At 42.3% G+C, this 14,176-nt stretch overlaps 1 protein-coding gene across 4 annotated transcripts in view; it reads left to right on the forward strand.

Moving 5' to 3' along the window:
• Positions 1-576: 576 nt before the first annotated feature.
• The window catches only part of ERBB4 (erb-b2 receptor tyrosine kinase 4), a 1,032,003-nt gene continuing 1,018,403 nt past the window's right edge, over positions 577-14,176 (forward strand). For all 4 annotated transcript variants that reach the window (XM_078379181.1, XM_072977738.2, XM_078379170.1 and 1 more), the window contains exon 1: positions 577-789. In XM_078379181.1, coding sequence (XP_078235307.1) covers positions 708-789 — 82 coding nt within the window. In that variant the 5' untranslated portion in view covers positions 577-707. The remainder of the gene's footprint in view (positions 790-14,176) is intronic.

Genomic DNA, 14,176 nt, shown 5'->3' on the forward strand with positions numbered 1-14,176 from the left:
AATAAACTCGAAGGCGAACAAGCCCGAGGAGCCCGGGGAGGTCTCTTCCCCTCACACGCCTCCCCCCCAAAAAGCACCCGAGGAATCCAGCGGGGAGAAGCAGCGAAGGAGAGTCGCCGAAGGAAGGCGGGAAGGGCGGCAGGGACGCTGGCTCGGAGGGGAAGGACAGTCGGAGGGGCCAGAGCGGCGCCCGGACGGGATTTGGGGTTTTAAAAAATAATAATAATTTGGAGGACGACGACGAGGAGGAGGCGCGCGTGCTTTTCACCTTGGCGGCAACTTTCGGGAGTTCTCGGCGGGCGACGCCTGGGAAGTTGCCCGGGACCCGGAGGAGCTGGCCGAGCCGACTCGCTTCGGCGCCCCCCCCCCCGCCAGCTTGGCAGCGTCGCTCGCTCGGCAGCCCAAACCCTTCCTTCTTCGGCACCTGCGAGGGGAGTCCCTCGGCCGAGGGGCCCGGCGCTTGCCAGGCAGTCGGAGAAGCGCCTCCTTCACACCTTCGCTTGGCAGAGAGAGGGGGGGGCGCGCGCGCGAAGAGGCGACGCTTGGCTGCCGACCGCCGCGCCCGCCGGGGCGAAAGGAGCGCCCGGTGCGCCCCTTGGACCATGTAATTGTCGAGGCGAGGGAAGCCGGCTGTCCTTGGTTGGGTCCTCGCGAGTCCTTCCTCTCCCCTCCCGCCGCCACTGGCATCGCCGCCACCGCACCGGAAAATGAGGCTGGCACGGGGAGCCCTCGCCTGGGTGAGCTTTCTGACCATCGCCGGGACCTTCCGCCTCGGCGCGGCGCAATCAGGTGCGGTCCCTTTCCCGTTTCTCGTTTTTCCAGCGGTGTTGGAGCGGGGGTGTGTGTGTGGGGGGGAAGGCTGCTGATCCTTGAAGGGGCATTGGAAAAAAGAAAGCAAACCTGGACGTGGAGAAATGGTCAGCAAACGGAATCTTTCCCTTCTCTCCCCCCCCCGCACCATCCCTTGTTGCTGTTGTTGCTTAATCCTACCAGCGATGTATTTCTTCCAGAGGGACATTCCAGGATAATAGTTTGAAAGTGGCAGGTTGGTACTACAGCCCTTTAAACAAGTTGGCTTGCTTGTTTATTTCCTGGGGCAGCTTGGTTCCCTGTGGAGCGCTACGTGTGTTGCGTTGTCTCGTTTTCCTTAAAAATAAAATGGGAAAATACTGGTGTGTTGTTTTTTTTAAGAGTCCGTTTGGGTTAGCGTTAACTATAACCCAGAAAGTGAGATCTGGAAAGCGAGCCTCGTCTCTGACATAACCGAGAGCCCTCCTCCCTGCTCCGTTGTTTTGTAAGTCATCAGTGGAGGGAAATTCTTAAGTGTGTTTCTCATGGAGGAGGCTGGGATGCTTTGTGCGCCTCCGCTTTCGGCACCTGTGGTCCAGAATGAAACCGGGGGTTGTGTACGCGGCTGGCCAGCTGGCTTTTTTAAAATAGGCGAGCACATGACCGACTCTCGTTGTGCTTAGAGTGAGATCTACGGAGGTGAAAGAAGACCTGTTGCCCCCCCCTCCCCTCGCCCGCCTCCGTAGATTCGCGGTTGTGTGTTTTCTTGCGGTTTGGTGTTGGCAAAGCAGATCGGCTTCGCGAGAGACAGGGAAGGGAGGAGGCTTTCTTTAACCAAAAACAGAGGGGTTTGGTTAAAAACCCTTTTGTTGGTGAAAACACTGTCAGCGCCTGTCTCGATTCCAGCAGGAGCGTTATTAACCGCCCGTCTAAGACTTCTGCCATTGACCTTAATGTGGACTAATAATCTCTTGAGAATCCTTAACTTCGGACGGCTGTGTTTGCTAGAGGGATTTTTCGGAAGAGACAACGTGTGGCGGGGAAGGGAGGAGAAGTGGGGAAACCCCTCATTTGTAGGGCCGACGCTGAATACAGATTGGGTTTTTTTTCCTTACCATCCCATCCCGCTCCCCGCCTTGATTGTCTGCTTTGACGGGCGATCCTTCCTCCTCTTCCGCGGGTGAACGGGCGCAGGGCAAGAAAGAGGCGCCGACAGAGGTCGGTCCTCAGGCCGGCCTCGAATTGAACCCGATTCCCCTTCGGGATGGCAGCTTCTCTCCTTTCCTCCACGAAGAGCCTCTCGAGGTTAGACAGGAGGGGTGCAAAGGACATGGCGCCGCCGGGAGGGGTTTAGATTTGGGGTTTTGGCAAGAGGGGAGAGTCTCGGGCACGAAGTTGATCTCACCTGGTCGGGAGCGGAGGAGGCGCCCGGGTGCGCTCACCAGAGGCGCCGCCGCTTCTTCTTCCCACCGGAGCCTAACCCGGTTTTTCCCTTGGATGGAAGCACGGGCTCTGAATGCTTTTGAGACGGATTTCCTTCCGAGGAAGAGAGGCAGTGGTAGGGGGTCGATGGCTGCCTTTATTTCGTCCCGCCTTCCTCCAGGGAGCCCGAAGGGAACCGTTCTGGTTTGAAGGGCTTCCGGAGCTGGATGAACGAACACGTCGCCCGAGCCATCATCCTGCGAACCAGTCGCCTCCAGGGCCCTCCTCTCCTTCTTGGACCGGGATCAGCAGGTGCCTTGGTCTCCGAGTTTGCTTTTGGTATGCAGACCCGGCTCGAGGGAAGCGGCGGAAGGGCCATCGGGGGGTAGAACTCGGGCCCGCTTCTCCCCGCCTTTGCTGTCGCTCCCTTTCCTTCTGGGCACCCCTTTATTTGAGTACTCAGGAGACTCTGCCTTGCCCCCTCTGCACCTCACACCTCCACCTCCACCCTTGGTCCAGGCACTTGCCCAGAGCCTTTTCAGAGGATGAACTGTTGATCTCCTTGTGACTCTCACTTTTGTGCTTAGTCTCAGATCTTTTGAACAATTAGGCTACCGGCTTCTAGAGGTTTGCAGATCCCAGGTGGGGAGGGGAGAGATTTAAACACTATTGTACTTAAATAAAATAAAATTCGACTAAAGTCTTCTCTTCAAAGAGACTCCCGTGTTTTCATGACAGGATCATAACCTTTTTGTAGTGAGCGTCTGATAACCAAAGGTGAAATTTTCTGTTTCTTTTCAGTGCTGCTGATGCTCAGGTTTTTAAAAGGAGGTGGAAATATTTTGAGAACAGACTGGAAGATGTGCGTATTTATGAATGACAATGGCTGTTTAGCTAAAGAAAAGCAAACATTTATGTGCCAGCGGCGTAAGTGGATGTCTGTAGACAAGGAAAAAAAATACATTTTGTTTGGTTTTACTGTGCCAATGGCTGCTAGTGATGTAGCAGTATGCCAGTTTCCAGGCCCATCACATTAACCTTGTGTTGAATTGGAAAGAGGTGAACTTGCACTATTTTGAGAGTACATTATTGTCATATGTGCAAAACGTGAGCTGGAACAGTCATGTTGGCTAAAAAAAATAATTCTGGGTTCCTCAAAAAGTTGTCTATGTTTTTTTTTGTCTGCAAGATCTATAAAAGGCAAAGTTGGGCTCTCCTATGGCAGTCAACAGGGAAGCTTTCATCCTGTACCAGTAGCATACTGAAAGGAGCATCGCCCTCATACAGTCTCCCATTCATTTCAGCAAAGCTTCGCCATGGATTTGTCTCTCTTGCCCAAGGGCCCACACAGCAATAGTTGCCTGCATCAAGCTGTGTGTGTTAGCAATGTACAGCTAACCTTTTCCTGGTAAATCTACTCAGTGAGGGATTCCCCCCCCCCATCCTTTCCTCATCCGTTCCCTTCAGCCACTGGCAGTTTGGAGGAGTTTGTTTTGGTCCAAATGAGAAATTAAGTGTGGATAAGTAAACTGAGCTGCCAGAGGGCGACAAGATGTTGAGTGAATTGCTTTTAGATGAAACAAATTAAGGAAACGAGGGGAGACAATCTGCTTCTTGCATTATTAGACATGGCTTGGAGTGGGGGGGAAGAGGGCGAGTGGCATATTTTTGAAATGCTAATTTCCTACGAAGTCAAAGGAATGCACCTTATTTACTGCTCTGTGTGAACAGCATAGGAAAAACAGGCTCTTTTTTTTTTTTTTTGCTTTTGCTTTTGCTTTTGTTTGTATAGTAGAGAAAAAAACCTCTAAGAAAGCAAATTTGTTCCCCTGGGGAAAAAAAGGGAAGAAATCTTTGCTAAAATTGTTGTTTCTTTTATCATTTGACAAATGGATCGACAGCACCATCAGCGTTGAGGTTTGTCCTGAAGAGAAAATATTCCTGGGATGTTCCATTAATATCATTCCGATTCAGAAAATATTTAAGCTGGATTACTTAAATTTGGGCAGTTCCTGGTATGTCTGGTCCCAAAAGATTAGATAAGTAAAATCAGAGGGGGCCCCTTTTAGTGGTCCAGAACCTGCTGGTGTCAAAATCTTGCCCACTCCTGCATTAGTGGAGATGGGTCCAATAAAAGGTGTAATTGTGCCTAGTTCCTGAAGTTAATGGGAGCAATGATCTTATGACTATGATCTTAAGAGAATGAAAATTATACAGCATATTAATTTATACATCAGGCAACATGGCTGTATAAATTATGTTGATCTAGCTGAACTGGTATGTGGAATCACACTCCATGTTGTTTACATGTCAGATCTCACCTCTCGATTCTTTACCGCGGCACTTTCCTTTTAAATTAGCTCCACTACTAGAATCCTGCACATTTAGTAACATGATTGTTCTGTATGCTGGGTAGATTTGATGAGGAATTCTGGTTCACATGCATTTCGTTATGTTGTTTTACCTGGATCTCTGCCTGAGGCATATAGGCTACCTATTTTCTCCTTAGATTTGAAGGTGCCTTCAAACATTGCTGAGTAAACCTAGATAGACTAGAAGCCTGATTGCAGGAGAGCCAAAAACCAGATAAAGGTATTGGAATTTAAGAATGGGAAACATAGCCTGAGGAAAAGATCTACTGTACTTACCTTTATGACAGCTAATACTGCCAATACGGGATTGTGTTGCTTTGATTTCATTTTTAAGGGAATCCCCATCTTGTATATGCTTGTGATTCTAACGAGCTTTGATTATATTTGGTCTATTATGCAGAACAGGGACATTTATTTTTATTGCAATGTATTGTTTTTCCCAAGTGAACCAAACATAGTTTAAACCTAGCTTAGTTAAACACTAGAAAAATAAATGTGAGAGCTATAATAAATCTCAGTTGGGAATGATGTGAAAAAGTTTGGCTAACACTAGTTTTTTGATTTTCATGTATTGTGCTTTATGGTTATGTTCTTAGAGCACCAAGCTTCCTGGTATACTGAGAAAAAGAGGATCCCCCCCCCCCTTAAAATCATTGTTTTAGGAAAACTCTTTCCGACTTGCAATGTTTTTCTCTTTAAAATTCTATTAGATTGCCCCCCCCCATCATGAATGTTATTGTGGTCCTTTGTCTATCTTTTTACATTTCTGTTTCTCTTGTATTTTCTTCTGTTACGTTTCTCCTTTGGTAATTCCAGGATATTAATAATTCTGCTTATTTTTACACAAGTCTTTCTTCTCTGTTAGCCACAGTTGAAATATCATTTCTTATTCCCTCTGTTTCCTCCTTTGTTCTCTTCTTGCCAACTAGTCTTCCTTTCATTGACTCAAAATTTATTTACTGTTTTATTCTTCTTCGCTTTTTTTGTTATTTAAAATAATTATTTAAAATAAAATTTTTGTTTAAAAGCTGTTGCTATAGTTAATTATCCCAGTCCAGAGATTAATTAATTCAGAACATTTGGATTTGAACAGAGCAGCCCCATGCATGTTTACTCAGAGGTAAATCCCATCATGTTTGGTGATGTTGCCTTACCAAATGAGTACATCACCAAGCTGCCTGTCACCATGTTAAAAAAACCTTTAATAACCCCTTTTCAAAAACTCTTAATCTGGAGTAAAGCACTATCACCCATAGATGCTGAACTGCCTTTACATTTCACAGCAGCAGTCCCACTGCCTGCATCGTCTTAATTCCAAGCTCTACAGTTTTTTTTAACTTGATTGTGGATTACTGCCCGAGCCACTTTCTGTTTGCCCTGCTCCAGTCAATCTGCCATGGCTGACTGAGTGGACAATCATGAAGCTATTTTGTTGCCCAGATTTATTCCTGAAAGAAAATAAAATGACATTGATCCAGGGTCAGTTGCTCTTTTAAAGCACTGACTCCCAAGGCTGGATTGGTCCTTAAATAAACGCTTGTGCATCTCTTGGGGGCCATCTCTTGCAGTCTCTCCTGAATCAAGAAGGGAGATGGACACTTTATTTCTAGAGAAAGAGAACTGTTTTTAATTGTAAACGTTTACTGATCCATTGTTGACCTGTTATCTCATGATGGATGTATTCTCTGAGGAACAGCCCACAACTACAGCCCATAACCTGCCTTGGCTCCAGAGGCAACCTCATATATCACAGTGAGAGTTGACTACAATGTTTCGGAGTGGGTGGCTCATAACCTGGGAGGGAGGGGAGCGGTCGTTTGATCCACCACCACGGAAATAAATGGCATATGCACATCTCCTGCACATTTCAGACAGCTGTGTGCAGGAGGTATTTATGGTGGAATCTGGTCTGTGCCTTCTGACGTGCTTGGTTAGACAGATTTTTTAACTTTCTTTTTTCTTTTTTTGCCTTTCTGGACAGTGTAAACTGTGTTACCCTGATCTATAGTCAGTCGAAACTTAATTTCAGATAAGAACAACCAGATTTACTAGCTCACCTATGCACACATAAAGATATGCTACAGCCTGGAAACACTGCCCTTTCTTCTTATTCTTCTATTGGTTACTGGATATCATCCTGGCTCTCCCGCCTTTGGATGTGGCAGTTCTAAAATGACATCCTGCTGCATCCAGATCAGTATACCATGTTATTCAATCATGAAGTCTTTCTCCTTCCCACTTTTGTTTTTCAATTTACTTTACCTTGAATGATCAGCTGAAATGATCCGTATTTTATGTTTCTCATTACATGGATTCTAGTATCCTGCATTATATATGTTATATGATATCTAGGTTTTTACTCATTGGCTTTACTTATTTGTTTGTCACCCTCTCAAGCCAAGAAATTCTTGGCACCCTGTGACAAAACGGTGCTTTGGATGCTTGATCTGTTTAATTATAGACTGTGTTAAGGTCCGTGATGCCTTGTCATACAATAGGACTATGAATATGTAGCACTGTACAATGCACCTTTCAAAGCCAGTTATAGGCTGTTATTGTGCATTGCATTCTTGATCTCCAAGAAGCTGCTTTGTGTACCTTTGGGACATCTGGAACTCAAACTCCCAGAATCCTTCAGGCAGTGTTGACTAAGTCATTCTTGGAGTTGTAGTTGAAAAAAAAAAGCCTAAGCTTTTCCAGGCCCTGACCACAGGGAAGTCTAAAGTCTGGCCAGCTACTAATCTGGAAGGAACTGTTACTTGGCCAGGATGAGTGGTTAGCTGGAAGGCGGTGTACTTGTGGTCAGTCTGTGTGAAAGTTTGCAATCAGTGAAATGGGAGCTGTGTTGGAGGGTCAAATACTGAAATATTGTGAAGCTCTTTTCATATTAATTTGTAGCGGTATCTAATTTATCTGGATTTTCTGAGTCTTGGATCAGACTGTTTTGGGCATGATCCCCTGAAATCATGTGGAAATGAGTGGGATCACTTTAGGAATATAAAGAGCAGTAGTAAGGATTGCAAACTGAATCAGAAGAGGGAAGAACTGACTTAACCTATTCTTTGGCCTTTGATATGTAGAAATCTCTACAAGTGACACTTTCAGGAATATTACAATGTTTACTCAGGAATAAAAATTACTTAGTGTTTTTCCTATTGTGTAAACAACAGTAAATTGTGGTGTAGGGGTTAGGCAGTGTAATCCTGTCGCTGAATGGGGTCTTCAGAGATACCGTGTTTTTTTTTGTCCCCACTAGATCATGAGGTTCATTGGGTCATCATGGACCACTCCCTCCCTTCCAGTCTGACCTCCCTCGTAGGGTTATGAACACACGTATTTCACCTGCAGATAATTACAGGAAAGGTGGCATGTAAATGTATGTATGTATGTATGTATGTATGTATGTATGTGTGTGTGTGTGTGTGTGTGTGTGTGTGTGTGTGTGTGTGTGTGTGTGTGTGTGTATGTATGTATGTATGTATGTATGTATGTATGTATGTATGTGCTGTCTTTCCCATAGGGAACCCAAGGCAGTTAATAACACTTAAAACTATATAATTCAACAAGTTTAAAACATTATATAAAACTATATTAAAACAATTAAACATTTATCAATATTAAAACCAAGATTGAAAACCAATTTTAAAGCATTTAACAATCTCAGAATTTAATAAAAATTTAATAAATATAGCATTTCTCTGAACTCCACTTATCTCTTAAAAACCTGCCTGAAAAGAAAGGGCTTTGCCTGAATGATGGAAGGGCAAGAGGGAGGGGGCCAACCTCAGGGCAGTGCCTTCCACGGAGAAGGCCCTCTCTCTTGTGTCCTGACCAAAGAGCTCGGGAAGGTGGTGGAACTGAGAAAAAGGCCTCTCCAGAAGATCTTAAAACCCAAGAAGGCTGGATGATCTGGGCCCAAGCTACATAGGGCTTTATAGAAAATAAATAAATAAATAAATAAATAAATAAATAAATAAATAAATAAATAAATAAATAAATAAATAAATAAAATAAAATAAAATAAAATAAAATAAAATAAAATAAAATAATCTGCAGATGTCTTCACACCAGGGAGTTGCTAAAGGTGCAGCTGCAGCAGATGCTTGAAAAAGGTAACACTCCTAGTATGGGAGAGGTCCCCTATTGGATTCTAGCATCTGTTTAGTTCTGGATGATGCATTAGAAGAATGACGGGTTTATTTTGCCCTTGTAGGCTAAAAAGAAGAAGAAAAAAGAAGGAGTCTGTGTATCATTTTCTATGCTCTGTGTAGGGATAGTCCTGAAGTGCTCCTCATCTATTCTTTCCCAGATTGTGCCATTCTGAATTACCTGCCTTTGCTTGCAAAACAACATTGATGCATTAACAATTATTTGCTGTTTCATTTATTGCTAGATTTTGTACAGTGTCCTGCTTGCACAATGTGCAGGTTTTAGTTCCTTTGTGCCTCACCCTCTGTCTGCATTAATTACAAAATCTGTGAGCTCACACTGATGCAATCAAGAGTACAATTTTGTTTTTATTTGTCTGTAATTGCATCAAGATTCTTTTGGTACACTATGCATGGTACAATGTACAGTAGACTTTATTTGAGTAGACGTGGTGGCACCACAGTTCCTTTTGTGTGATGCTTTACTAATGTATAGTAGTGCACTTTTGTATTAGTAAAATACTGCAAAAATAATTTTGATGAAATTACAAATGTGATTACAACAATTTTGCTTTATTTGAATTTGAATCAATTTATTGTCATTGAACGTATATACACTGTATACACATACAACAAAATTCACAAAGAACACTCAGAGACCAGACCAAAACAACAACAACAACAACAACAACAACAACACACACACACACACACACACTCATAACGATCCCTAAATCCCAGAAACTAAAGCTCATAATATCCATACAACACACAACACAACAGACTAAGTAATAGTAATACAGTCCAACAACTCACTTCTGGTAATTCTTAAGTTCCTTGTTAAATGCAATTGTAGCTCTAGGATAAAAACTGTTAAAAATGTGTCATCTGAGTTTCAGTATTTTATAAAAGTACCCATGTTCATTACAGAAAGAGGGTAGAAAGGTGTGAATGAATAGAAGTAAGTGAAAGCTGAAATTCTAGAAATTAATACATGAATTATTCTAGATAAACTGGAATTCAAGAATCGGAGAACACAAGACAAGGCAAAGCAGAGGAACAATAAAAATGAAATGCAAGGGGGAAATTGTCTCTCTGTGTGTGCATGCGTGTGTGTGCATGAACACGCTCGTGTATATTTTGTTCCCCTGCAGTGCATGAGAAGTGTAGCTTTAGCAGTGCTGAGTATTCAAAATAAGGCAATTATATGGAATCTGGTCACTTCTTCCTCCACTGATGGGTAGTTGGTTGAATGGGTCATAGTACTCTGGTGGAGTTATCAAATGTTTTTCTTCAAACTGCCAGCTCACCTTTCTCTTACCTTGTTAGCTGATCAGTCAGCAGCTTCTTTGGTTCACGATTTCTTTGAACTATTTCTTCCTGGGAAGTGAGCAGAGTGCCATCCTTGTGAGCATAATGAAATCACAAAGGATGTTCAGAATAAGAGCAGTGATTCCTCCTTCTAAACAGGCTTCTGTCCCCCTTTATCTGCCCCCCTTCCCCCCCCCCAACCACCACCACCATCTGCCCAAAGCAGAACACTTTTGCTGCCTATACCCCCTCTGCTAAGCCTTATCCTCATTTTGAATACTACAAGCAAAGCATTACAGACTTGTTAAATAATTTAAGTAAAATTAGCTCTGCACAGTTCAAAGTATTTGGCTGCTCTAGGAAACTGATTTTAGTTAAAATGTTGCTGTGCTCTGGTGTTCCATAACAATGAGCCTTTAAATTTGTTTGATTGTTTGATCTGTGTTTTTTCAAGAAGATTTTCCAGTGCCAGGTGAAGCTTCTTATCAAGATCTGTATCACCTGTTGGTCTAAAAAACTTCCCTAAGTTAGGTTAAATGTCCCTCATACTAAAAGTAGAGTTATGCTCCTCTTTGCATGGCAATAATGTGAATGCTGCTTTATAAAATATTGTCTTTTCTTTTTGAGCATTTACAAAGATATGGCTGTATTTAGAGTGTTGGTTTATGAAGGATGGATGTTTGACTGGCATATATTTTCAGTTTATTATTATTTTTGAGTAAAGCCTGCTGAACTAGAGAGTTCCATCAAACAAGGACATGCAGAACAGGTAAGCAGCTTACCTACCTACCTACCTACCTACCTACCTACCTACCTACCTACCTACCTACCTACCTACCTACCTACCTACCTACCTACCTACCTACCTACCTACCTACCTACTTACTTACTTATATGCTGCCCACACTACCCAAAGGTCTCTGGGTGGCAGTTGTATTTCAATCACTGGGCACTGATTAATTCTAGAACAACAAAGGTGGAGTGAGCTTCAGTCCCCTTGAAACAAGTGGGACTAAAGCACAAATTGCCTCCTGCCTCTGTGGTCCTTTGGGCTATATATAACTTGGCAAGGGGAGGAGGTGGCTTGAAACTCAGGTTTCAAGTCTTCAGAGTGAAGAAAATATAGCAGCTGATGAGTCAGATGTTTCTCCACCTTCAGTTCTACTCAAGTTGCCCAAAAGTCTTGTGGGGTGGAGTTTTGATTCCTCATCTCATAAAAGTGCCTTGGCAGGGCAAAACCTAAGAGTTTTGCTTTACGCGTTAATGACAGAGAGGGAAGAGGAAGATGTCACTTTCTCCGCAACCCTTCCCCCACCAAGGCCTTCTTCTCCTGTGCCAAGTAGCAATAGAGCATTCACTTTAATTACAGATAAACATCTCAATAAGTATCACTTATAAACATTAAATATTAAGTAATACTGTAAATATGTATGATTGATATACACATGGCATGTACTGTATTGTGGGGGGTGTATGTGTTTGTGAGAGACAGTGAGAGCAAAACAACTGGGTACTAAATACCAGGGAGTCACCTGATTTTGCAAAACAACAACAACCCCCGTTATTTTTTGGAGGGTCCCATATTAGTTCCAAACTGATAGGTGTTAAATTACTTTCTCTTAGAAGAAATGATTGTTTCAAATAGCCTTTGTATTAACCTTTATCCTGTTTGTATTTCAAAGTGGCATGAGTGATACAGTCATAAATGTAAAAGCAAGGAGTAAAAATCCATAAAAAATAATTTGCAGGATATTAAAATGTCTAGATAAATACAATTATTTTGCCTTCTGTGAAAAAACTAGACAAGCTTCTTTAGGGGGCCTGATGGATTCATTTGCCATGTTGGAGGTTTTGGTCTTGTTTTTTAGATTTCTCTAACTGTAAAAATTCTGTTTGGACAGTACCTTCTTGTATTTAGAGTGATCAGAATGCTGTCTGTTTTTTATGTAGATGCTGCTGTGACTGCAAAATAATAATAATAATAAAATGTACCACAAAGGGTTTTAACAACTAGTGCTTCCCAAAGTATGGTATAAATTTCATTTTGCATCTCTTGTGGGGCCAGACTTCAAATGGGAAATACGTAGTGTTTTCTTCCCTTAAATCTAGGCAATGTGCCCTCTCTGTCCCCACATCCATCCTCAATGATTTCCTAGTTCATGCTGTATGGGTCAGAAACGATATAGAAATTCTGGACAGGATCCAATTGAGTACTTTTTATGGGTTCCACTGCATCCTTAGAATCGGCAGCTCCCCATTCTCCCCTACAGCGCCCTGTGCACATGAATAACCTGTCATAGAAGTCTGAGAATACCTGCCGAGCAGGCTTTGGGAAGCATGAAGGACTGCTGGGGAAGGAGGGGGCATGAATAAATCCTAGGGGTTGAATATCAAAGGTCAGTGAATTATATTTTTAAAAAAAACCAGTCAACAACAGGAGAGAATATGTTTATACTCTAATCTTCCTGTTTATGTACCCCCTGTGAGGATGGCTGCTGAGGAGAAAGTATTGGAGAACAGGTTGAACAGTGAAGTAGAATTATTTGGTACAAACCTTGATTTAATTAGGAACTTTTGGAACTGAACTTGCTTCTGTTCAATTGTTAATTATATGGTTTGAACTGAGAGGAAATAGCAATTGGGTTACGATTTCATGCAATGTAAAACACTGGTAGTTGTGTATGGCCTTGTCTCCTAGAAGTACTGAAAGTATGGCAGATGTTTTTGCATAAGATTGTGGGTCTTTTGATGCTTGCAGCCATTCATGCTGAAGATTTTATTTATTTGTTTGTTTTATTAGATTTATATATAGTACTGCCCATCTAGAACTCTGGGCAGTTCAACAAGATACATTGTGGAATAACTCCATTTGGCAACAGAAAAACGTTGAGAAATATTTTTGAGCTACTGTACTGTTCTCACCATCCTTTACCATTGGCTATGGTGACTAGATCTGAAAGGACTTGTATTACAATACTACCTAGAGTGGAGGACCACACATTCTTTAGATCTGGGATTCAGCTTGACAATCTCAGTGATTCTTCTTCTTCTCCCTCTTGGTCCCCACCACCATCACCACTACTTTTGCTTTGCTATTTATTATTTATTTATTCCTGCACTATTTATTATTGTTGTATGCTAATGTTTTTATGTTTTTTAATTATTTTGATATTCTGTAAGCCGCCCAGAGTGGTAGAATATACCAGACGGGCGGGATATAAATCGAACAAACAAACAAACAAACATTTCTAGCATTTAATGCTGCAGAGAAAGGTTTGAAGGTGTGCAAGCCATAGCTGGAAGTTAACTGGAGACAATACTGGTAAAATGCAACACCTCCAGTGATCTGGGGCTCACAGAAGGGCGACAGGAACATTCTGTGCTCAGCATTTATAAGCCCTTCCCTGTGATTGACTTATGTATCTATTTAAGATTTTTCTGGTTATCTTGTTTATACGCTCCAAGTGGCTTATATTGGATATTCAATGTTATTTATGTAAAGAAAATCAGGAACATCAGCCTTGGAGTGAGGGGGAAGAAAAATAATAACAGATATCACTCCACAAACAAAAAGAAGAACAAAGAGATTACAATGCCTATTGACTTCTAATTCAGTTTGTAGCTGGACCCAATCGCAGCCATAGCAAGTATGGCTTGTAGCTTTTTTGAAGTCTGGCAACAGCTGCATTAGGAACATACTTTTTATCCAAATCAAGTGCATGCAATTTGCAGGTTTTGTGCAGGTTAGAGACTGTAAAAAATTTGGCACAATATTATTTTATTGCATTTTGCTTTATGTTGCAGGCTAAATCTCGCCTTCATAAAATATGGACGCACTTCCCAGGGAAATATTTGCTTCATCTCTCTTTGGATAGTGTTCAAACTTTGTTTATTCCTTATACTTTAAATGTTAAAAAATGCCACATATGAAGGGTATCTAATAACTGAATGCTGTGCAATATAACTCTATCCTGAGTTACGATTCAATTGTCCAGTAGAAAATTTGTTGTTGCCTAGGGATCAATATCCACACAAACGGCTTGTATTTGCTTTATGCAAACAGAATGTGGCACCAGCTATTAACCTGTTTTACTGTACCTTGCATTCACTGCCATAACCGGGAGTAAGAATTCA

Source organism: Pogona vitticeps, chromosome 1 (assembly GCF_051106095.1).
Source record: "Pogona vitticeps strain Pit_001003342236 chromosome 1, PviZW2.1, whole genome shotgun sequence".
NCBI lineage: Eukaryota > Metazoa > Chordata > Lepidosauria > Squamata > Agamidae > Pogona > Pogona vitticeps.